Source organism: Myotis yumanensis, unplaced genomic scaffold (assembly GCF_028538775.1).
Source record: "Myotis yumanensis isolate MYYU_CA2020_CCGP unplaced genomic scaffold, mMyoYum1.0.hap1 SCAF_12, whole genome shotgun sequence".
Taxonomy (NCBI): domain Eukaryota; kingdom Metazoa; phylum Chordata; class Mammalia; order Chiroptera; family Vespertilionidae; genus Myotis; species Myotis yumanensis.
In genome coordinates, this window is record NW_027223763.1 from 6795024 (window position 1) to 6820145 (window position 25122).

The 25122-nt window shown below is 45.7% G+C and overlaps 1 protein-coding gene across 5 annotated transcripts in view; it reads right to left on the reverse strand.

Moving 5' to 3' along the window:
- The window catches only part of MVB12B (multivesicular body subunit 12B), a 155255-nt gene that overhangs the window by 113307 nt on the left and 16826 nt on the right, over positions 1-25122 (reverse strand). For all 5 annotated transcript variants that reach the window (XM_070430658.1, XM_070430654.1, XM_070430657.1 and 2 more), the window contains one exon: positions 5117-5224. In XM_070430658.1, the coding sequence (XP_070286759.1) occupies positions 5117-5224 (108 nt within the window). The remainder of the gene's footprint in view (positions 1-5116; positions 5225-25122) is intronic.

Here is a 25122-nt window from a genome sequence, read left to right on the forward strand (position 1 = left end):
CACGGCATGCCTTGGTTAGGCGGACGAGCAGCCAGGAGATGCCGGAGACATAACCAGAAGAGGGCAGCTGTGCACACGTCCCGGGACCAGCTCTCAGGCCCAGCAGGTTAGAGAGAGCAAATCCCTGGGGCAGCCGTGGGGGGGGGGAGGGGGGGGAGCTGAGTCTAAACCGAACAGAGAACCAACCACACTCCTAAGTGGTTGCCGGCCTGCCTATCGACACACATTTCGGCTGCTAGATACAGTCTGTAAAATCCCAAGAATCATAAAATACAGAGCGAAAAGCCCTGCTGCCTCACTATTACACATCTTCCAGAATGACACGCACCAGGGCCTCTTTAAGCTTCTATTTAGTGGTGGTATATGGGGTCCATGGTGCGCAGTTGCTGTAACCAGTGCAAAAACGTCTTCCGAAGATGGCTCCCACCCCCTGTAACTGCGAGAGAGAATGATCAGTGAACGCATGGAAACGAGCTCTAAAGATAGCTACCCTACAACTTCAATACTGGGGCTGCCCCGAAGATGTCATTGAAGCCTTCCGAGTAACCTGCAGTTACTTCCCCCGCTCCGGCAGAGCCAGTTAAGGAAAGACGGATGGCTGCTGATCCCACATCTCTCCAGTCAGGATGCCAGCCTCGCACTCGGCGTGCCCATTTCCCAGAAGCACCTCGCCCGCGTGGGCACGCTCGGGCTCCTTGCTCTGTGTTTGGACAGGCACCCAGACGGCCAGCCCGCCACTCTGGCCTCCACAGCACCTCCTCGGGCCTGTGTCCGTCTCTGCGCATGGGGGCCAGCCCCTGCCCTCTGCCCAATGCCAACGAACACGCTCTCTGAAGGCCACTCAGGGAGTTCTTTCCATCTACACTCTCCGCTCTCTTCTCTCTTGGCACTATTTTCCTTGTATCAATTTATAATGGCACATTTTTCAAGGTTATTTAACATCTGTCTCCCCCCTAGAGTTTAAGAACCACCAGGACCAAAACTATCTGTCACTGCTGTAAATCCAAGCCCAGCACAGTTCTTGGCACACAATAGGTGGTCAGTCATTTTTTGGTGAAAAAAATTAATGTTTTTTGGTACATTTTCAACTGGGTGAGCTGCTCAAAGTCAGAAATCAGATTGGATTTGCTGGGATGATGAATCTAAACTCTATCAATAAAAACATTAAAAGTATATTTAATATATATTAAATTTACATATATATAAAAGCCTAAGCCACTGTTCGACTGGTAGCTATGATGCACACTGGCCACCAGGGGGCAGATGCTCAATGCACAGGCATGGAAACATGGAATAGACTGATGAATCTCAGAGGAGGGGGGGGGGGAGTGGGGAGGGTGGGAAGAGATTAACCAAAGATCTTATATGCATACTGGAGGCCTGGTGTACACATTTGTACACCAGTGGGGTCCCTCGGCCTGGCCTGCAGGAATCAGGCCAAAATTGGCTCTCCGACATCCCCCAAGGGGTCCCGGATTGCAGAGGGCACAGGCCAGACTGAGGGACCTCACCGGTGCATGAATCCGTGCACACCAGGTCCTGTTGTCACAAAACCATTTCCTTGTCACAGAACTCTGCTTGCCCACCGCTTCCTACTAGTCTGCCTCGGTGGCTGCCTCGGGGAAGCAGCGCCCAGTGCAGCACGGCAGGCGGACTGGGGACCCTCGTGGGCACGGACCACATCTCTGACCATGTGCAGGGTTTGAACTGTTAGCCTAACTCGCAGACATGAGCTGCCTCCAGAGCTGCCTCATCTAATCGATCATCATTTTTTTTCATGGCAGCTGCGTTTCCATGTCATCACTGCTTTCTGCATTGAGAAATTAACACTGGGTATGTGTCCCTGCCCCGGAGATGGATGGGCGTTCATCAATATCCTTTGCAGGTGTCTTCTGCTTGACAAGCTGGGTTTCACGGAAGTCAACTGCAAACCACTTAGCGACCTCACCCTCCACACTCTACAAATGTCCCCGATCATAAAAGCAGAACACGGGTGGTGTGGCCATTTTAAAAGCATCACAAACCCTCGCGTGCCTACCAAACGGGAGCTGCACTGCCAGAGCTTCCCGCAGTCCGCGTGGGGCCCCTCCGCGCTCGGGGCTGCGCTGCGCTGGGTTTAATACAGTGGGTCTGCGACACCATTAATTTCGCGTGTCCCTCTCCCCTCCCCCATCCCGTGCTCCCTTTCATTTCCTCCTCATAAATATGAAGAACGTATTCCCAATCCTTGTTGAGCAAATGATTCATGCCAAAGGCCCAATATGCACTGACTCAGGGTATTTATATTGCCTCTGGTAGCCAGTGTTGCTAGTATACTGTAATTATTTTTGACAACCTTGCATTTAAGGTAGCCACAGATAACCAACTTAATATTCAAATGTTCATAAATCCTTCTGTTTAATATCCTCCCTACCTAATCTATGTACATTATTATTACAGGTAATGCAGAAAGTACAGGGCATGAAAAGTGCAATTAATCTCGATCCTTCCCCAGGAAGCAATGTCACTCCAAAGCCAGGTTTCTGTATTAATGGCATTACTGGGGGAAGGAAATTTAAGTTCCAAAGGAGTCTCCCCAAACTCCTACATTGGGAGTCTCAAGTCACCTAATTAAGAATCTGTCCAGCCTTGAGATCCCCGTCCCTCCTTCACGGCCGTACAAATTATGCCACGCCGAGCCCTCCCTGACAGCAGGGCCAGCCCCGACGGCTGCGGCAGATTAAACTATGCCTCATTCCTGTCCACTCCTGGCCGGCCGGGGGCCCCTTTGGATGTCACCACAGGACCCATTCATTCTTTTTCTGAAACCAGAACGCACCTATTTCCTATGCTGCTTCAAAGGAGCGGCAGAGCTCCCCCCACGGCCTGGTCCTCATCCCATATCCCTACCCACCTCCTGGGCCTCCTGGAGGAAGACACACAAAGGAAGCCCCCAACGAGCACCTCTTCAGTGTTCAACGAAGGGTGACTAACTCATGCATTCTCTGCAGAAGGTCTACCCTGACACCTAAGTTAGCAGGCGCAGGCCACCACCTGCCATCTTCAGACTTGTCGCTGTCCCCACACAAAGGGTCGGGGACTCCTCTGGCCTAGAGTACCAAGAACCCACAGCCTTCGGGGGAAACGCAACAAAGACAGAAATCAAGAAAACACACACACACACACACACACACACACACACACACAAAACAAACAAACAATAAAAAGTGGTATACGAGATCATGGCTGTCCTGGGAGGCCCCCATTTTGAGCCAAAGCCTCCTCAGGCCAGATGGGGGAAGACTGAGCAGAGATCAGAAGTGACACCGTGAAGCCACTGAGCAGCGAGAGGGCGTCCCCGGAGTCCGTCCTCAGCCCCGAGCGGCAGTGAGCACGCTGACCTCTGCACAAAGGAGAGGCCAGCGGACAGAAGAGGGGTGACACAAGTTAAACACATGAATCGTTTCAGAAAAGGGTTTAGGTAACTCCTGGCACAAAGGGGCGGGGAGTGGGGTGAATGCGATGCCAGAGGGAGGTGGGGGCCGGGGGGACGTTAACCCGGCCTGCAGACCTGCCCCTCCATGTCCTCAGGCGGCACGGTGAGCCCCGGGGACCTGCTCAGACTCATTGTGCAGCTGCCGCCTGCCGGCCTGTCTGGTGAAAAGGATCTCGGAGTTTAGCACCAGGACTGTCCCCCCTCCATTAGAAGCTGCACTTCACAACAAGCAGACGTTACCCTCGTAATTAGGGGGGGCATTAAAGCAATGGTTCTCCCCAGCCCTGCATATGTTATGAATAATCTTCCTTCCACAGACTTCTCAATAAGCACAGGAATGTTAGGTGGAAGAGTGGCAGCCAGAGAACCGAGTGACTGTCTCCATCCAGAAAACACGGAAGGGACAGGCCGGGACCCCAGGCCCGGACCGTGGGCTGTGGGGCTATGTGACGGGAGAAAGACCGTTTCTCTTCCCGTTCATGCTTCTGAATGAAGATGTTTAAAGTTGTTTTTCTTTTCTTTTTTAAAAAACATATTTTTATTGATTTCAGAGAGGAAGGGAGAGGGAGAGAGAGAGAGAAACATCAGTGATGAGAGACTCATTGATCGGCTGCCTCCTGCACACCTCCTCCTGGGGATTGAGCCAGCAACCCAGGCATGTGCCCTGGTCCGGAATCGAACCCAAGACCCTTCATTCCGCAGGCCGACACTCTATCCACTGAGCCAAACCAGCTAGAGCCCAGTTTTTATTTCCTTTTTAAACCATAATATAGCTTACTGTTATAATAAAATTTATAAAAGTAAATTAATAAAAATATTTCAAAAAAACTTTGCATCAGAAAGAGACAGGAACACTTAGGCCCAAAATAAAAAGGCTCCCCTGAGAATGAAAACCTGCTCCCTCTCGGGGCGAGGAAAGGTGACCTCGGAGAAGCCCCAAATGCTGAGCTCCGGAAAGGGCGAAGGCTCCAGGCGGCTGTCCTGGGAGCGGGGAGGGGTACTTGCAGGAAGACGAGGGCAGGCCCCACGCAGGGGACATACTCAGGAAAGCGGGCTCCTTCTCCCAAAGCTGCCCATTGAAACACTATTGGAAAAGCTTGGACAGGTATCGTCAAAAATTCCCCAATTTATGGGCCCGAGTATGAAAAACTAACAGGAATGGGCACTGGTGAATGCCGACCTGCAGACACAATGGAACGCCCATGTCGTACAGAGACTCGGGGGAAAGACTCATTCTGGGACGGGGCTGACGCTGTGGAAAGGGGCGACCATGCAGCACCTTTCTAGCTGCGCCTCCAGGTGGGGGGCAGCTTTCAATCCGGCTCCGCCGGAAAGTTCTCCCGTCCCCGCCACCTGGGATTTGCTCCTCAGAGGGAAGGTGGGCACACGGAGCTGCTGAGGAAGCTCCTGTTTCCCTGAGAACATTTCAGTGGGATTCACAGTTCACCGGGGCATCTGGTTAATAACGCTCTCCATCAGAGAAGCACAGTGTGAGCTGCTGGCTCTACCCAGTTCACTGAAACCACAGAGGAGTGAGTATGGTGATGGGGACCAGCCACAACAGACACTGGAGGAGATTTCAGGCAGGAGCATGCGTGGCTGGCGCTCACTCAGCGGACGGAAAGGCGCGACTAGACTTACATTTTCTTTGGAAAATGATCTTGTGAAGCACAGGTATCTGGTAACCTTGGATTTAAACAAGCCGTCTTTCCAGAGGTCAGCGTCCACACCATCTGCCGTCTGTGCGACCTACACCAAAGAGACAGAGGACCGCAGGTGAGGCGGGCGGAACGGGAGCGTGCGCGCCGCTTCTTCGTACCTGTGCCAATTAACACCGGCCGGAACTCTCGTGGCATCTCATTAGTTCATTTCACTGGGCCCTGGGAAGAGATTTTCCAAAAGGGGAAAAGGGAGAGTGTGAAAAACACAACTTCTAAAAATACTGTCCCCGGGGAAGCCATTGATTAAAGACACCCTGACAAAAGTGGTTCTAATGAGAAAAGAGCAACTTTTGTTGCAATGGACCAAGGAGGGATTGGTGAAGTCAGCACATTAGGTTGCTCATTACCACTCACTCGGGGGGCGGTAGGGGTGCAGGGACAAGTCCAATGGGGTGTGAAATGCCACCTGAGAGGGCACCGCTGTGGGCGGCTGACTCGGCCCCGCTCCAGGACTCGGGGGCCCGCCAGGTGCTTCGTCAGTGGGGTCCACTGGGGCCGGGGCAGGTGTCAGGAAACCTGCTCCTCAGTGCATCTTCTGGGCACCAGCTCTGCGAGTGCTATTCAAGGTCGGAAACTGCATCATGTTAGAAAAACCAGGCAGACCCAGTTCCTGGCTTATAGCCTCACTGGGAAGCCGTGTGCTTTACAGATGCAGGCATTTTCCACTAAGGAGAGTTCAAGGACGAAGCCAGCCTTGATTTGGGCCTCACAGGACCTGTGCACGGGCTGCGGGTGGGGGGCGGGTGTGAGGCTGGGGGTTGGAGGAGGGGCTTGTGATGAGATGGGAGGAAGAGAGAAGGCGCTGGAGGAGGACAGGGACCTCCAGAAGCTCCCGGGTGGCCTGGCAGGGCTGGGTCTGCTCTCCGCTCGGCAGCCTAACACGACAGTCTTACCAGCATCTCGTCAGAGGATTCATCGGCCTCCAGCACCTCAGCTGGCACCCGGGGGGACCCCGGGAAGGCTCAGGGAGCAGCATCCCTGCCGGGGTGCACTCGGTGTCTCCCCGCTTGTCCCTGAGAGGTGTAGCCTCGGGCTGCAGTCCTTGATCTGAGGACCTCCCGGCCGTGCTGACAAACTACTGAGAGCATCTCCTTCCTCTACACAGAACACTGCCGGCGTCAGCCCCGAACTGGAGCAGCTCCCGGCACAGCGGCCCAGTCACACGCACCAGCAGGGGTGCCAGAGCCCACAGCCACTCTCGGAGGCTGCCCCAGGAAAGCCCACAGCCCAACAGGCAGAGGAAAATGCCTTTTTTCAAACCCAACAATGGTCAATTAGCAAATGCTACAAAGGATGGAGAAAGGTACCTCTGCTAAATATGCAAATATGTGTGGCCTGGAATCTGGAAGAAATGTATGGGGATAATGTAGGAACCGCTCGCTCCAACGATGTTGTCCCCACAGAAAGATGCAAGTTCGGGATGAGACCTCATCAGCACGTTCCCGTGACGGTCACACATCAAGTTTCTTGAAAAACATGAGATTTAATGCAGTGGCCCCAACTCGCCACTACCAAGGACCCCTTTGGTGTGTTTTCTTCCTGGGATCCCATGTTTTGAAAGATTTTTTTTCTCAAACTCTACTTTTACTGTATTTCCTAAATTCTAGGATGGAGTCATTTGGGGATCACTTAGAGATTTAAAGAAATACCTCTTTAGAAAAAAAGAGAAATAGTATCATATCAAAATGTACAAATCTATTTTTAGGTGCATCCCAATTTCGGAACCACTAAAATGTGAAAACAAAAAATGTATAGGAACAAAGCAATGCCATGCCACCTGAAACCTATTTGGTTTCTCTATAATAAATACATTATTCTTAACACATTAAAAACAAGTGCAGAACTCTCAACGTCGGAGGAGCCACAGGCCGGTGGCCCAGAAGGAAGAAAGCTGTGTCCTCACCTCCCACGGGGGCGGAGGGGGCTGCATCGGGAAATCCCACGGAGGAGTGGGTGTGCACGGCACCAGGCTACTGCTCCCACGGTTTGGAAATGACGATTCCCTCTTCCCGCCACTGGCAGAACTTTCCTTTGTCTGAGTGAGAAGACACTTGAACAAGATGGAGAGGCCGGGGCAGGCAGAGTGAGGGCAACAGGCCGGCCTGTCCTCAGAGTCCCCCTTCGCCACCCGGACCGAGTCTGAGAAGCATTATAAGCGGACAACCAAACCAAAGGCCAGGCCTTGCCCTGAGGCCACAGCTCACCAGCAATGAAGCAAAGATGTGCAATGCCCTCCGACCCCGGCCAACGGGAGGCAAGGCAGGAGGGGGGGCGGGGGTGGCCGGTCCTGAGTGTCCACCACTGTGAACGGAAAAGTCCTACCCGAAGCAGAATAACAGAATCCCACCAAATCTGGGATTTAGAAAACCACCGCTAACACTTCTACGGAGAAATGACAGGTCCACCCCACGGAAATGATAGGCCTCAGACAATGCTGTACATTGCATCCCCATGACCTAATTATTTTACAACTGGAAGTTTATGCCTTTCGACTCTAACTTTTATAATAAGAAAATCAACAATTTAAAAGACTGCATTTGATGCGAGGAGAAATGAAGATCTGCCTGAGAAACACTGTGTAGAGCAGCTGTCTAGCTGAGCCCCAGGCCAGGCCAGCACTTTGCCCAGGAGAAGCTCCTGAAGGACCACAGCCAACCACCAGATTCCTCAACCTGTTCACACCCCGGTGTGTTACGAGAGCCCACCCACGGTTCAAAGATGTGCTTGGCAGACAGAAAGCAATCACAGGGCCAGGAAACTCTGCAGACATTCCAAAGGAAATATCTGGCTGACACTACGAATAAGAATGGAGTTCAAAGGGCCCTTGATGTGTGAGAGCCTGCACTGCGGAACACACTCCGCCGGGTCAGTGGCCAACCACGGAGCCACGTCAGCTCTCAACCAGAGCCGTGCGGGCGCAGGGAGGCAGGGGCCGAGCAGCCATCCTCGGGATCCCACAGGAGGGGAGCCCCAGGTGCTTCTAAACACCATGAAGGGGAAAGAGCCATTCGACGTGGCTGGTGCTGAGTTGAAGAACTCCAGGTGTTTTTCTGGTTCTGATTTTGTTCGCATCGTATCACTTTGTATCCTGAATGGAGAACTCAACTTGGCCACAGAGCTTCAGTTGAAAATGTCTAATACTTTTTAGCAAAAGCAATGAATGCGCGTCTCTGTCAAAATGTTATTAGCATTTTCCCTCTGATTGGTAAGATTCTGTAACTTTTATTCTCGGTCTTGCACTTTTCTGTGTCTTCCCAATTGTCTACAGAGAGCATGTGTTAGTTCTGTATTCAGAAAATGAACACATTAAGGAAGGAAGACATTGGTCAATAGCATTCAAAGCTGAGACGAGGCCAAGAATTAGAAAACAAACAAACAAACAAACACCTCCTGAGTTAGACAGTTAGGAACTAAGGGGCGAGTGAAAATAATGACAAAGAGATGGCAGTCGGAGCCCTGGGCAGGCAGGCTTACTGACAGACAGGGCTGGAAGCTGGGGAGGTGACAGGATGGTGGCAGTGGCAACATCTCCTCGTTTTTAGGAACGGGGACAGCCGCGGTGTGTGTGGGAAGGGGTAGAGAATGAGGACAGAATGGAGGGATTTACACAAGGAGGATTAACAAGCAAGAACGGAGACAGAAGGAAGTAGCAATGAGACCTCACTTGGGGGATTCATTTGGGAAGGAAGAGAGCCACCCACAGGGGCTCCACCCGGTGTCACTTCTTTCTCACCTTCTCCCTGTTGACGGGTCTGTAAATTACGGGCTGACAGGGACCACCTCTGATTCACGATTCCCAGTGCCAGGCACAGGCCCTGCTGGTGAATGCACATGTCCCCTCTTCTGCTCCGTCCGTCTCCAGACTTTAAGGAAAGCTCCTCCGAGCCCAGGGGAGTGGGCTTGTGTAAAGGACACGCTGGCCGGCGCGGGGGGGTGGCGGGGGAGGCAGAGAGCTCACCAACAAGCACGGCACAGTCTGAAAGACCTGGAGACCCCGCTTTGAGGCTCCAGGACATCTGAGTGCCTTCTTAAGAACAAGGGAGGTTTTCTATGAAACCAAATCGCCAGCCCTCAAGGCCGGCCCGATTATAAGCCATCATTTCTGAATGCAGTTCAATCAGCCTATGAAAACAACGTGGGTCTAAGGTACGAAGGCAACACCTTTGACAAATGGCACCGTTTTCCTCGTAGCCAGGGCCCTAGCAGGATATGGTTAAGAAAATAGTGAAAACTCGAGGTCCTGGGATTAGCTTCCTGGCTCCCCCAGGCTTTGAGGAAGGACACGGGTCTGCGCATTGGCCCAGCTTCCCCCACACCCCCTGCCCCACGCTGCTGGCTCCACCCCTGCCCATGCTCTCCGCATGGGCCACCTGGAGTGGTGGTACAGGATCCTGCTGGATAAGAGGAAACAACTCAGACTGCAAGGCCGGGCTCTGGGCTGCTGGCTGGTTTTAACAAAGGGGCCCTGAAAGAGACCCAGCAGGACGAGGAGGACAGGAAGAGTTAAAGTGATGGGATTAAGAGGAGACGAGTGGAACTGGTGAGTCATGAGTCATGCTCAATGACAGGAGCAAGAAAGCGAAGGAGATGAACTGGCACTTGTGACTAAGTCACCCTTCCTGCTGACTCTATTACTCAGCTCTCAAACCGCATGGCCAGCTGTAATTGCATTTCAATTCATGTTTAACACAAACATAACTTAGCTGGATGTTGGCATCCAATATCCCAGACATAGAAAGGCAAAAGAGAAAGGAGCCAGCTAACTCGATTCAATGCACCTCCTTTGCATGCCTGGTGGTATGTGTATGCACCCAGGCACGGCTGGGTACTGGAGGGGCAGCCCTATGGCAGACACCTTGCGATGCAGAGATACATATACACCAGCCGACAGCTGTGGTTAAAAAGTGGTAAGAGCCACAATAGAGGAGAGCACACCCACCGTCAAAGCACAAAGCGCTACCACGTCATTCCACGGGGAGAGGGACGCGTGCATGCGCCAAGGCACAGGCAGGCGTGGGAACAGCACAGCTGAGAAACTATGCAGAGTTCAAGGGGATCGGATGAGGGTGAGAAGGCAGGCAAGGGCAAAGCAAAATAAGTCTTAGGTTCCAGAGAAGTCCATCCGTTTGATAAACCCCTTCTGAGTGCTAGTTGCTGAACACTCAGAAATAAATAAAACAAAGAATTTGCCTTTGAATCTAAAAATAGGAAGCTGGAGAGCAATTCTAAGCAGGTGAGTAGTGCGGCTTTCCCGACAGTTTCCACAGGCAACGCTACAGGGAAGGTGAGGCTGGGGCGGAGTCAGGGAGCCGCACTGGGGACAGTTCTGGCGGCTGTAAGGAAGGAGAGAGAGAACAGAGCTGCTGGATATTTCCTCAGTCAACGGATCAATCCCTTCTCACACTCTTGCCCTCTCGTCTGGTCCTCTCCACAAACACAGTGGAATCTGCAATCACATAATTTCCTATCACATAAACCTTCCAAACACGTCAGCTTAAACCATGATCAAAGGGTCAGGAAATAGCCCAGAAATCAGGTGGGGGTGAGTGGTAGGTTGGAATTCGGAACAATAAAAGATCCAATGAGGTTGCTAGACAAAAGAAAAGTACTATTTTTTTAAAATAAGCTTTCCTCTATACTAGCTCAGAAGCTTCCCATCCTTTTTCAAAGCTTTTATATCGTTTGCAGAATGTGGGAATTACCGGCTCCTTGACAATTTTAGGGAACGTTACCCTAAAACAATTTAGGCCTTGTGCTTTTGTTGGAAATAATTCTCTAATGACTTTTGCAATTTCTTTCTTTGATACAGGTTTGTTATTGGATTTCTTCTTCTTAAATAGCTGTAGCAATGATCTAACTCATCAAGATTTTCAATTTTAGTCACATAAGGTTACACATAGGAGCTATTCATCATAGTCTCTTATAATTTTCAAATCTCCTTATGCTCTTACTTCCCTGTTCTCAATCTAAATTCTGCTTATATTTATTTCCTTTTACTATCATATTTGCCAAAAAGTTTATCTACTGTGCTTTTTACAAAGGATCAATTCTCAATTACCAATTCTCCCTCCTTTTACTTCTGATTTCTCATTCTATCTTTATTATTTCCTTCCATGTGTTTTTCTAGTTTCTTGAGCTGTGGGGAAATATTAATTGCTCTAATATACATGTAATTAGAGCCTCAGAAAAAAAGAGAGGTGAAGGAGAACTCTTTTAATAATGCCCAGAAAGTCTCCTACTGCAACAACAGCAGAAAATCCATTCTTTTCAGGTGTACATGGAACATTTACCAAGACAGATCACAGTCCAGGCTGGAGTCAATAAACTACAGCCCACAGACCAACTACAGCCTGTAGCTTCTTTGTGCACAGCTTAGGAATTGCAAATGGTTTTTATATTTTTAAGAATTAAAAAATCAATATGCAACAGAGACCACATGTGGTCTGCAAAGCTTAAAATATTTACTATCTGGACCTTTACAGAAAACTCCTTTTCTAGGCCATAAAACTGAGTTTTCTCTCTGATGACATGGAATTACATAAGATGTCAATAACAGAAAAAATATTCCAAATTCCAAATTCATGGAAGCAAGACAACACACATCTAAATAACCCATGGGTCAAAGAAAAATCAAAAGGGAAATTAAACAGTATTGTGAATGGAATTAAAGTTAAACACAAAATAATAACATTCAGGGATACAGCTAATGCAGAGTTTAGAGGGAAATTCATAGCATTAAAATGCTTATATTAGAAATGAAGAGAGATTGCAAATCAATAATCAAAACTTTCCCTTAAAAAACTAGAACATTAAACCCAAAGTAAGCAGAAGAAAGGAAATAATAAAGGGAAAACAATAAAACAAATACATAAAAATGATAAAGAAAATAAAACCAAATGCTGGTTCTTTGAAAAGATCAATAAATTGATACAAGTCTAGGCAGCCTGGGGAGGAAAAAAGAGAGATAACACCAATGATCATGATTAGGAATGAATAAGAGGACATCCTACAGGTTCTAGAGATATCTGTAATAATAAAAGCGTAATATGTAAATCGACACATTATGACTGTCCAGAGACCCTTCTGGATGAAGCCGGGGCTGTGAAGGCCTATTCTTGCATGAATTTCGTGCATAGGGCCTCTAGTTAAAAATATAAGAAGGTATTATGAATAACTCTATGCCCAGGCACTGAAAAACTTAAATGGAAAAACTTGAATAGAACTATATCTATTTTAACACTTGAAATGTTGCTAAAAACTTACCCAGGTCCAGGTCCAGATAGTTTCACTAGTAAATTCTACAAACATTTAAAGAAAAAATACCAGTTTTACATTAAATATTCTAGAAAACAGATGAGAAAGAACCACTTCCCAATTTATTATATGAGACCAGCATTACCCTAATACCAAAACCAGACAAAAACATTCTAATAAAAGAAAACCACAGATCAATCAATATTTCTCACTACATATCATAAAATGTCTCAACAACATCCTAGCAAATCAAATCTGAAAATACATTAAAAGAGCAATGTATTATGTCCATGTGGGGTTTATCCGAGAAATCTAAGTTTGATTTAACATCAAAAATCAATCAGATATTTCATCATACTAAGAGACTAAAAAGGAAAAGCAATATGATTATCTCAATAAAGTATTTGACAAAATTCAACATCCATGTATGATCAAAACTCTCTGGAAGGGTACTTAGTAAGCTTATTAAATAGTGTCTCCAAAAAAAAAAAAAAAAAAAAAAAAAGACAGAAAGAAAAGCTACAGCTAACATTACATTTAAGTGGTGAAATACTGAGTGATTTTCCCCTATAATCTGGAACAAGGCAAGGATGTCTGCCTTCCCGACTTCAACTTAACAGTGTATTGAATGTTCTAGTTAGTGCCCTAGGGCAAGAGAAAGAAATAAAAGGGCATACAGACTGGGCACTAAAAAGTGGTGGGGGTAAGGGGGAGAGATCAACCAAAGGACTTGTATGCATGCATAAAAGCCTAACCAATGGACACAGACACCGGGGGGGGGGGGGGGGGGGTGAGGGCATGAGTGGGGGGTGGGGTGGGGTGGGGGGCAATGGGAGGATAAGGACACATATGTAATACCTTAATCAATAAAGAAAAAAAATTTTTTTAAAGTAACACTGAATACCATTTACAATAGCATAAAAAATATGAAATGCTTAAGGATAAATTTGGCAAAATATCTGTATAATTTACACACTAAAAACTAAAAATGGCTGATGAGAGAAACTGAAGAAGCTTAAATAAATGAAGAGCTATACCATGTTATTTTGAAATTATTTAAGATTGAGAGGTAAGCTACAAAAAATAACAAAGAATTCCTGTGTACTACCCTTTACAGATTCCCTATAATGTTAATATCTTTTAAAAGATCAATAAATTGATAACACCAATGATCATGATTAGGAATGAATAAGAGGATATCCTACAGGTTCTAGAGATATCTGTTTGGTTCCCCACTTTTATTTTATTCTTTTCAATTGAGTATTTTGTGAGAGATGCTTTGAGACTATGTAAATATACTACTTCTCATAATACTTTTACCTAGTATCTTTAACATCTAGCTATATCTTTTAAGACCAAAAAGAAATTGACAGATGTGACTACTAGTAAAAACTAAAACTTTGATAAGATGAACAATAATCAACAAACTTTGATACTATAAACAAAGTTGAAAGGCAATAATGGACTGAGAGAAAAATACATGTAACATATATAATAGGGAATATATCAGGGAATATATCAGGGAATCCTACCAGTCAATAAGAAAAAGCCAACCAAATGAGTCAACTTTAAAAACAGGAAATTAACAGAAAAAATACAAATGGCCAATAATCATGAAAAGATGCTCAACCTCCTTACCAATAACAGAACTCCAAATTCACACAATGTGCTCCTAGTTTGGAAAAAATGAAAGTAAGAAGACTGATAATAAAGAGTGATGGTGAGAATGAAGTAAATAGAAAATGCTGTATACCACTTACTGGGAGTATATAAGTTAGTAAAGCATTTTTGAAAGGCTATGGGTGGTAGCTACTAAAATTTAAAATGTGCACACCCTTTTACCCATCAGCACACGTCCAGAGACATGTGTACAGGGATACTTATCACAGCATTGCTTTTCAAAGACCAAAGAAAAAAACTTTAATTGCATTCGCAGGCAGTGACTAATGAGTTACAGTAGAAAAACAGCCATTAAAAAGAATGATGCTGTTATGGAAAGATTTCCTACATAATTGTTAAAGAAAAGAAGAAAGAAGAAGTATTATGTAGAACACATGTACTAATAATAGTAAGCTATATATATAAAGGCCTAAGTGACCGGCCAGTAGCTATGATGCGCACTGACCACCAGGGGGCAGACGCTCAACGGAGGAGCTGCCAAGCGACAGCAACTTTGCAGAGTGCCCTCTCGCACTCCAGGACCCCTCGGGGGATGTTGGGCTGCCGGTTTTGGCTGATCCCCGCAGCCCAGGCTGAGGGACCCCACCTGCTGTGGGGACCCCGCTCACTCCACGGATGCCCTTTGAGCCCCGGCGCTGCCCCAGGTGCAGCCAGCGGGGGAGGGACCACGGGAGGTTGGCTCCAGGGTGTGTCCAGCCCACCTGGCCCAGTCCCAACTGCTGGCCACCTTCTAATTAATTTACTTTCAATGTGCATGAATTCGTGCACTGGGCCTCCAGTAATAATAATACTAATAATAGTTGCATGGCTCAAGTTAATGCAAGTTACTGTTTTAAGCACTTTATGAACATTAGCTCATTTAATCCTCACCACAATTCTATGAGGAAAGTTCTGTGAATGATCCCCACTTTAAAGACAAGAAAATTGAAGCACTGAGAGGTAAAGAACCTTGACCGCAGTCACACAGCTCATAAGTGGCAGAGCCAAGATTTGAACCGAGGAAAGAGGATTCCAGAGACTCTGTTTTTGATCACTAAACTTTGCAGCCTCTTCCACTCCTGTTTCCTTCACCCGCCCTTTCCTACACATGCACACACACACACACACACACACACACACACATCTGTGGAGCAAAAGTAGGTTTACAGTTGTGAGTACACAAAAGTTTATTCTTATATTATTACTAGAGGCCCAGTGCACAAAAATTAGTGCACTCAGGGGGCGGGGGGAGGGGGGTCCCCCAGCCCGGCCTGTGCCCTCTCGCAGTCTGGGACCCCTCAGGAGATAACGACCTGCTGGCTTAGGCCTGCTCCCGGGTGGCAGAGGGCAGGCCCAATCCCTAAGTGCAGCCCCTGGTCAGGCTCAGAGCAATGCCACCCTCACTCACGCTCAGGGTAGGGCCGATTAGGGGGTTGGGGCACCGCCCTCTGTCACACACAGAGTAGGGTGGATCAGGGGGTTGGGGCGCTGCACCCTGTCACACTCAGGGCAGGGCCAATGGGGAGGTTATGGCTCTACCCTTTCACACACAGAGCAAGGCCCGTGGAGGGGGATTGGGGCGCCACCCTCTATCACCCACAGAGCAGGACTGATCAGGGGGTTGGTGTGCTGCACCCTGTCAAACGCAGAGCCGCAGGGCAATCAGGGGATTGGGGAGCTCCCCCCTATCAGGCACAGAGCAGGGCTGATCAGGGAGTTGGGGTGCCTTCCCCTGTCACACACAGAGCCGCAGGGCGATCAGGGGGTTTGGGCGCTGCCCCCTGTCACGCTGATCCCGGTGCTGGGAGGCATATTACCCTTTTACTATATAGGATAGAGGCCTGGTGCACGGGTGGGGGCCAGCTGGTTTGCCCTGAAGGGTGTCCTGGATCAGGGTGGGGGTCCCCACTGGGGTGCCTGGCCAGTCTGGGTGAGGGGCTGAGGGCTGTTTTCTGGCTGGCGAGTGACTAAAGCTTCCAACCGCTCCTTGTTTTCTTTTTTCTTTTTTTTTTATTCTGGGCCAGCTTTAGCTCTGAGGCCTCGCTGCTGAAAACATCGATACAATGTTTCAGTCCGCCTGGCTTTCAGTCCAGCTGGTTTCTGGAGTTTTGTTTAGCTTCTTATTTGCAACATAGTACATAGTTGCTTAGAGTTGCAGCTGAGAGGCCGGCAAGTGAGGCGGGGAACGTTTGAGTCTGCAGCAAGCAAGCCTCATGCTCGCTTCAGTGCCTGGCTGCCTGCCGCCATCTTGGCTGACAGTTAATTTGCATATATTCACTGATTAGCCAATGAAAAGGGTAGCGGTCGTACACTAATTACCATGTTTCTCTTTTATTAGTGTAGATTATTTATTAATTATTGTATTATTTTCCATGTGAACAACTGTAAACCTACTTTTACCCCACCCTGTGTATGTATGTATGTGCATATGTATATGTGTGTGTGTGTGTGTGCGTGCGTGCGTGTGTGTGTATGGAAAGGTATTTGCAAAATCATAGAAAAAGGATTGGAAAGATAGACCAAACTGTTAACCTATTAATAAAACAAAACATCACTTAACAAGTAATCAACTAATTAATAGAACTGATTGCTAGATGCCCTGAATGTCTGACTACTTCAAGAACTAGAGACGATTCTTCCTCCTAGTCTCATCTCCTTACTTGGAGGTCTCTCACAGTAAGGGAGGTCTGTCCCCTTCAGGGACCTCCATCTCTCAATAATACAGTCACCTCCCGCAATTCTCAGCTCCAGCTACATCTCCCCTCCCCATATGCACCATCCCTCACACAAGCAGGCTCTTAATACTATCACTGTGGATCACAAAAATTGAGAAAGGTGGCCTAAAGCATTTTGAATCTTGTAGACATTAAGGAATAACTGGCAAGTGTTTTATAGACATGCAGTAGCATCTTTCTTGCCTCTGTACGTAAGGCTGAACATCGATGTTTAGGAAAGATTTCTGACAGGCTTAGAAATAAACAGATTCTCTGGTTAACCCCAAATTAACATAAAACTAGAGCAATCCAGGACTTCCCCTTCCAGGAATATGAAATAAGATACACCTTTTCCTATTCCTCCCACTAAATACAACAAAAAATCCTGGACATTACATGAAAGTAACATAAGTGGCCTCTAAAGAGTGAGAGAAGAAGGCAGACAGCCAGGGACCTCGGGACCCAAGGAGCAACAATGTGGTGAGTCCTGTGGTTTCTTTCTGCCTCACATATCCCACACCTGGAGCAGCAACAGACACAGACCAAAATATCCCTAACCAAAGCCTGCTTTCTCTAGACAGTAACAGGTCATTTAGCCAACAACAGATCTACTCCAGCCAAACACCACCTAAAACAGTGGCCCACCCCCACCCGTGCCAGTAAAGCCAGAGTAGGGGCACTAGACCTCCACCCTCACAGGGCTTTAACGAGGCATCCCAACGTCTCTGATGAGATGGGGTCAGGGTGGGCCCACTAGAGAGCCAGGACTTCCATCCCCACCAGGCAGCCATGAGGCTTCCCTCTCTCCCCAGTGGAGTGATACTGGAGAAACCTTGTGGAAAGTCAGGACTTTCACCCCTGTGATGTCAGTGGGGGCCACCAGGGGGCTGTAATGAGGCAGTCCCGCCAGGGGGTATCAGTGGAGGACTAGTGGGGAGTCAGAACTCCATCACCTTCCAGCAGTAACAAGGAGCCCATCTCCTTGAGTGTCAACAGAAGCCAAGTGGGGAGACTGAACTTCTACTCCTACCTGGCAGTAAAGAGATGGGCGTCCTCCTTCTGCCAGGGCAGTGTCAGAAGGAGGCAGGCAAAATACAAGGTTTAGATAAGATCCGGAGTCTCATGATACACACCCAACCTTTCCACGTTCCAGTCAAAACCCACTCATCAAAGCAAAGCACCAAGAAACAATGACCTCAAATTGAATTTAAAGAGACAATCTACAGAGCCCAAATCAGGGCAACAGAGATGTTTGAATTATCTGGGGGGAAAGACCAAAAAAAACCTTTAAAGCAGCCATCAGGAAAATGCTTCACTGAATAATTATGAACATGCTTGAAACAAATGAAAAGTAGATAATCTCAGCAAAGAAATAGAAAGTCTTAGTGAATAAATAGAAAATATAAAGAACCAAATTGAAATTTTAGAACTGAAAAATGCAATAACTGAAATAAACTTAACGGATGGACTCGGCCGCAGAATAGAAGAGAGAGAGAAAGGATCAGTGAACTGGGAGATAGAATAGAAATGACCTAATATGAACAACAGAGAGAAAATAGACTGAACGAAAAATGAACAGAGCCTCGGGGAATTGTGGACTATAACAAAAGACCTAACACTCCTTTCATCAGAGTTCCAGAAGAGTAGGAACAGGGTGAGGCTGAAAAAGTACCTGAAGAAATAATGGCGAAAAACTTCCTAAATTTAACAACAGGCATAACTCTACCGAGTCAAGAAGGTAAGCAGACTCTAAAGATGATAAATCCAAATAAATCCACACCAGGACACATCATAATCAAACTCCTGAAAAATTAGGACAAAGAAAAATGTTTGAAGAATTGAGAACGGAACAACACTTTACTTATAGGGGAACAACAATTCGAATGATGGCAGATTTCTCATTAGAAATCACAGTGGCCAGAAGGAAATAACACACCATTTTTCAAGTGCTAAAAGAACTGTCAACCCAGAATCCTACATTCAGTGAAATATCCTTCAGAAATGAACAGGAAATAAAGACATTCTCAGATAAAGGAAAACTAAGAGAATTTTTCGCCAGCAGACATACTCTGAAAGAATTGCTAAAGGAGTTCTCTAATCAGAAAAGAAATGATTTTTTTAAAAAGAAACTTTGAAACATCAGGAAGGAAATAAAAAACATGGTATATAAAAACATGGGTAAATAGACTTCTCCTTTTGAATTTTCTAAATTATGTTTGATGGTAGAAGCAAATATTATAACACTGTCTGGTATGGAAATATTTAAGCCAATTATAAGTAAGGGAGCATAAAGGGACATAAAGGAGAGTAAGGGTTCTGTGCTTCACCTGAACGAGTAAAATGAAGTTACCAGATACACACACATAGACACTGACACACATAATGTACTACCTAAAGCAATCACTAAAAATGCTATACAACAAAGTAAACTCAAAAACATTTCAATAAGCCAAAATAAATTCTAACAAATTTTCAAATAATCCAAAAGAAGGCTGGAAAAAGAATAAAGAAACAATAAAAAAACATAGAATAAACAGAAAATAAAAAATAAAGTGGCAGGTTTAAGCCCAAACATATCAATAATTATGTTAAATATAAATGATCTAAATACACCAATTAGCAGAGGAGTAGATTTAAAAACATGATCTAACTATATGCTGTCTACAAGAAACTTATTTCCAATATAACGGTATAAGCAGATTGGAAGAAAAAGTATGAAAAAAGATATCTCATAAAAACATTAATTAAAAGGAAGCAGAAGTAGCTATACTGACATTAGCTAAAACATACATTGGAAGCTAAGGTAATTAAAAGACAGAAAGAGACATAGGATAATGATAAAATGGTCAACACACCAAAAGGAGATAGCAATCCTAAATGTGCATGCATCAGACAACATTGCTGAAAAACATGCGAAGCAAAAACTGATTAAATGAAAGGAACAAAGAATAATTCCAAAATTACAGTTGGGAACTTCACCATTCTCTCTAAAACTGATAGAATAACTAGACAGGAAATCAGCAAAGATAAAGAAGAACACAACAGCACTATCAACCAAGAGGATCTAATCAATATTTTTTAAAAATTCCACTCAGTAACAGCAGAGCACACAGTCTTTTCAAGTGACCATGGAACATATGCTAAAACAGACCATTTCATGGGCTATGAAACAAACCTCAACAAATTTTTAAAAACTGAAATCATACAAGAGTGTGTTCTCCAAACACGATGAAATCAAACTAGAAAACAATAACAGATAGATTATTGGACAATCTCTAAATCAGTGGTTCTCAACCTGTGAGTCGAGACCCCTTTGGCGGTCGAATGACCCTTTCACAGGGGTCGCCTAAGACCATCCTGCATATTAGATATTTACATGACGATTCATAACAGTAGCAACATTACAGTTATGAAGTAGCAATGAAAATAATTTTATGGTTGGGTCACAACATGAGGAAATGTATTTAAAGGGCCAGAAGGTTGAGAACCACTGCTTTAAATGCTTAAAAACTAAACAACACAATTCTAAATAACCCATAGGTCAAAGAAGAAATCTAAAGAAAAATTAAAAATATATTGAACAGAATGAAAATGAAGATAAAATATATGAAACCTTGTGGGACATAGCTAAAGTAGTGCTGAGAGGGAAATTAATAGCACTAAATGTATATATTAGAAATGAGGAAAAGTCTCAATTCAATATCTAAGTTCCTACCTCAAGAACCTAGAAAAAGAGCAAAATAAACCCAAAACAAGCAGAAGGAAGTAAATAATAAATATAAAAACAGAAATCAATGAAATTGAAAATAGAAAAATAGGGTAAAAAACAATGAAACAAAGAGTTGGTTGTTTTTGAAAACGTTAATATAATTGACAAACTTCTAAGACTGACAAAGAAAAAAGAGAGAATATACAAATGATCAATATCAGAATCAGAGAATATTATAGACTCTGCAGACACCAAAATAATAAGGGAATGGTACAAATAATTCTACACATAAATTTGGAACTTTAGTACAATCCTTTCCTTGATTTCCAGGGAGAGAAGAGGACTAGTGTTTAAACCAATCACCAGTGGTCAATAATTTAATCAATGAGCCTCCTGAAAACCCCAAAAGGATGGAGTACGGAGAGCTTCCAGGGTCATGACCGTGGAGATTTGGGGAGAGTGACACGCTGGGGAGAGGGACTGAAGCTCCCACATACTGTGCCCTAAGCACGTCTTCCATCTGCGTGCTCCTGAGTTGTATCCTTTATAAGAAACCAGTGATCTAGTAACGAAAAGCTTTCTCTGAGTCCTGGGCCACTCAAATTAATCAGACCTGAGAAGGGGGTCATTGAACTTCTGACCCACAGCTGGTCCGGCAGAAGCACAGGGGACAACTTGGACTTGGGGTTGGCATGTGAAGTGAGGCAGGGTCATTCTGTGGGACTGAGCCTTGGCCTGTGGAGTCTGATGCTGTCTCCAGGTAGCTAGTATCAGAACTATTGAACATACCGCTTATTTAGACCCATGCTGGAACTGGGTATAAACCCCCTTTTCAATATTTACCATCTGAATTCCAGCAAAATTTTTATTGATGTAGACAAGACTATTCTAAAATTTATATGGAACAACACAAAGAAACCTGAATAGCTATAACATTTTTTTAAAAGAAGAATAAAGTGCGAGGTATCATTCTACCCAATTTCAAGACGGACTGTGTAGCTCCAATAATCGATACTGTGTGGCATTGGCAGAGGGCTAGACACATAGAATGGAACTGAATAGAGAGCCACCCAAATATGCCCAATTGATTTTTTTTTTTTTTATGTTTGAAAAGCAATTCAGAAGGAAAGATTGCCTTTCAACAAATGGTACTGAGCAGCTGTTCATCTATAGGGCGGCGGGGGCAGAAGAACTGGAACCTAAGTTCACACCTTATATAAAACTAAGTCAAAATGTACCAGACTTAAATCAAATGTTAAATATAAAACTATCAAACTTATAGAAAAAATAGGAGAAATCTCCAGGATCTAGGGCTAGACTATGAGTTCTTAGATTTGACACCAAAGACATGATTGATAAATTTAAAAAGTGACAAATTGTACTTTATGAAAATTAAAAATTTTTGCTCTGTAAAAGATCCTGTTAAGATAAAAAGACAAGTACAGACCAGAAGAAAATATTTGCAAACCACATAATCAACCAAACACTCATACCTAAATACACAAAGACCTCTTAAAACTCAACAGTAAAAAAACACACAAACAATTCAGTTAGAAAATGAGGAAGACATGAAGTGGCATTTTATTGAGGACAGAGAGATGGCAAGTAAGCACATGAAAAGATGTTGAACATCATTAGTCACCAGAGTAACACAAATTAAAACCAAATGAGCTACCACCTCACACCTATCAGAATGGCTACCACAAAAAATATTGACAATGACAAGTGCTGGAAAGGATGGGGAGAAACTGGGTCATTGGTACATTTCTGGTGGAAATGTAAAATGGTACAGCCACAAAGGAAAGTAGTTGGGCATTTTCATTAAAAAAACACACGAAATATGCAACTACCATATGACCAATAATTGTATTCCTGGACACTTATCCCAGAGGAATGAAAACTTCAGTTAACATAAAACCTGTTCATGAGTATCAGTAGCAGTTTTATTCATGATGGCTCCAAATGAAACAAGATATCCTTTGGTGGGTACACGGTTAAACAAATCATGGTGCAGGTTTGTCAATGACCACTGTCCAGGAATAAAAAGGAACAAACTATTGATGCATGCAATAGATTCTCCAGATAAATCTCCTGAGAATTATGCTGTTTTTGAAGGGCAGGGGGGGAGGCATTTCCAAAGGTTTACATGCTGTATGATTCCATTTCTAAAACATTTTTGAAATGACAAAATTATAGAAATGGAGAACAAATTAGTTGTTATGAAGGAGGTTAGCTAATTCCTAGAACCAGTAAACCACCTACCTATGAGTACTTTTGAACATAAACCAACTAATCCTGAGTCCCTATCTCTATCCGCCTCCTTTTATCAGGCTCCTTCGGTCTGGGACACTCTCCCCCCACCTAAATCACCAGGGCCAGGTATCTGACAACTGAAGACCACCGGAACCATTTACACTGGGCAGTCCTCAGCCTGCTTAGCCCGCCTCTCCCTGCCTCTCCTGCGGAAACCACAAAAAGGCTCTCGCCCAAGCTTTCCCCTGGCTCCTCTACCTCCTGACCAGCCCTGGAGCCTCCGCTCGCTCCCTCTCGGTCCTGCATGGAGTGGTGTGCCCCTCCTCTGGGGTCCATGAGAACAAACCATCTTTTCGATGGCAGTTGTCTCCTGATCTGTGGGCCTCACCACACCGGAATAAAGAGAAAGTCCCCAGTACATTTAAAAACAGCAATGTTCTGTGTCTTGACCATATGCGTGTCAACATCCAGGTTGGGAGATTGTACTACAGTTTGCAAGGTGTTACACTGGGGGAAGCTGGGGAAAGGGTAAACAAGAGCTCTGCATCCTACTTCCTAAGACTCCACTCGGATTCTAATGATCTCAAAATAGAAAGTTTAACCGAAAACAATGAAAGGAAAATGAAAGCATGTCCCTCATCTTTTCTATTAATCCAACCAACTGAGGTTTCATTGTTAGAAGCTTTTCTACATAATGGACAGGAAGTTTCAGTGAACAGAGGAAGTGCCAGAACACTGGATTGTGCCCCGGGGTCCCCTCCACTACGGAATAAGTCATTATTGCAATCTTTGGGTCAAAACCAAGATTCCTAGTTGGTCGGGGAGAAAAGTTCAGAAGGAGGCAGTTTAAGGCACTCTTTCTTCCTTTTTAAAAATATGTTTTTATTGATTTTTAGAGAGAGAGAGGAGGGGAGAGGGATAGGTAGAAACATCCATAAGAGAGAAACATCATTGATCGGCTGCCTCCTGCATGCCCCCTCCTGGGGATTTAGCCTGCAACCTGGGCATGTGCCATGACCAGGAATAGGACCCTGACCTCCTGGTTCCTGGGCCAAAGCCCAACCACTGAGCCACCCGGGCTGGACTATTTCTGATCGACTCATCCTAACAAAGGCCAATGTTTGCTTCTTGCCCACCTCCTGGATGCCAGGCACAAGTAGCCCATGTGCTTCCTCTCTGGCTCGCTCCACGCCCCGAGGCCGGAGCTCTGCCGGGCAATGGCCAGGGAAGATGCCAGAGTTATACAAAGGCCTAGGGGCTGGTCATAAAACCGCTTTCCATGTTTCCAGTAAATCTCAGTTTGATGTATTTTCTAACAGAACTAAAGGGAGGAACACCTGGTACCTTTTATCAACACAAGCTCTGGTTCTGAAAATAAACCAGCGTGTGAGGCGGGACTTAGCCTGTGGTTATTTCCGAATTGGGAGCAGCCCTGACGGCAGAGCCACTGGGGAGGGAACTGGAGGCAGCAGGAAAAAGCTGCTGTCCTTGCTTCTGCTTTTGCTTCTCAGAGGCAGGGCTCCCGGAGGACAGCCCTGCAGGCTTTAGGCCACAGGTCCTCTGCCAGGAGGAAGAGGGTGGCTTCCTGCCCTGCTCGCCCCTCCTCCCCAACTGCGGCTTCTGGAGCGACAGTGACAGCTGTGATCAGACGGGACAGCTTCCACTCGGTCACTATCTACCCCACGTTTCTAATTAGATATCGTCGCCACCTTCACGTGCTTTCATGTGACCTTTAAAATATCTTGAGCGCGATATAAAAATACCAGCCTGCTTGCGTCTGCATCAGCATTTACAAGATTTTTCTTCTCTTTTTCTACTTTGGTGAGTAAAATGAAGGACCTTACTTGCAGGTTTAGGACTTTAAAGATATCCCTCTCTATGTCCCCTAGACAGGGCCCACTGGTCCAGAGGGGAGCCGATCGCTCCTGGTACCCCAAAGTCCTCACATTTGACTGTTCAAGCAACTGAACCTTCCAATTATTTAGAAACTCCCAAACACATTTAGGGCATATACAAATTATACAGACCCACAGTTTTTAAGAAATGTTTTGTGGTCTAATGGTTTCAGAAATAAACAGGAGTGCTGAGAGAAAGGGAGATGGAGGGAGCGAGAAAGCAGAAAGGAAGGAATGAAAGTGGGGACTTCCGGATGACTGGCCCATGCACAGCCCCGGGAGGCCCCCTCGGAGGTCAAAGGTCACAGCTGGCTTCCCAGTCATAGGAAGAAGAGCTAGAAAACATGACTTCCTGGCTTCACTCTGCAGCTCAGGATGCCAGTCCTCTGCCCTCTGGAGCTCGGCCCTGTCAGCCAGCAGCTCTGTCCTACACTGTCCCCGC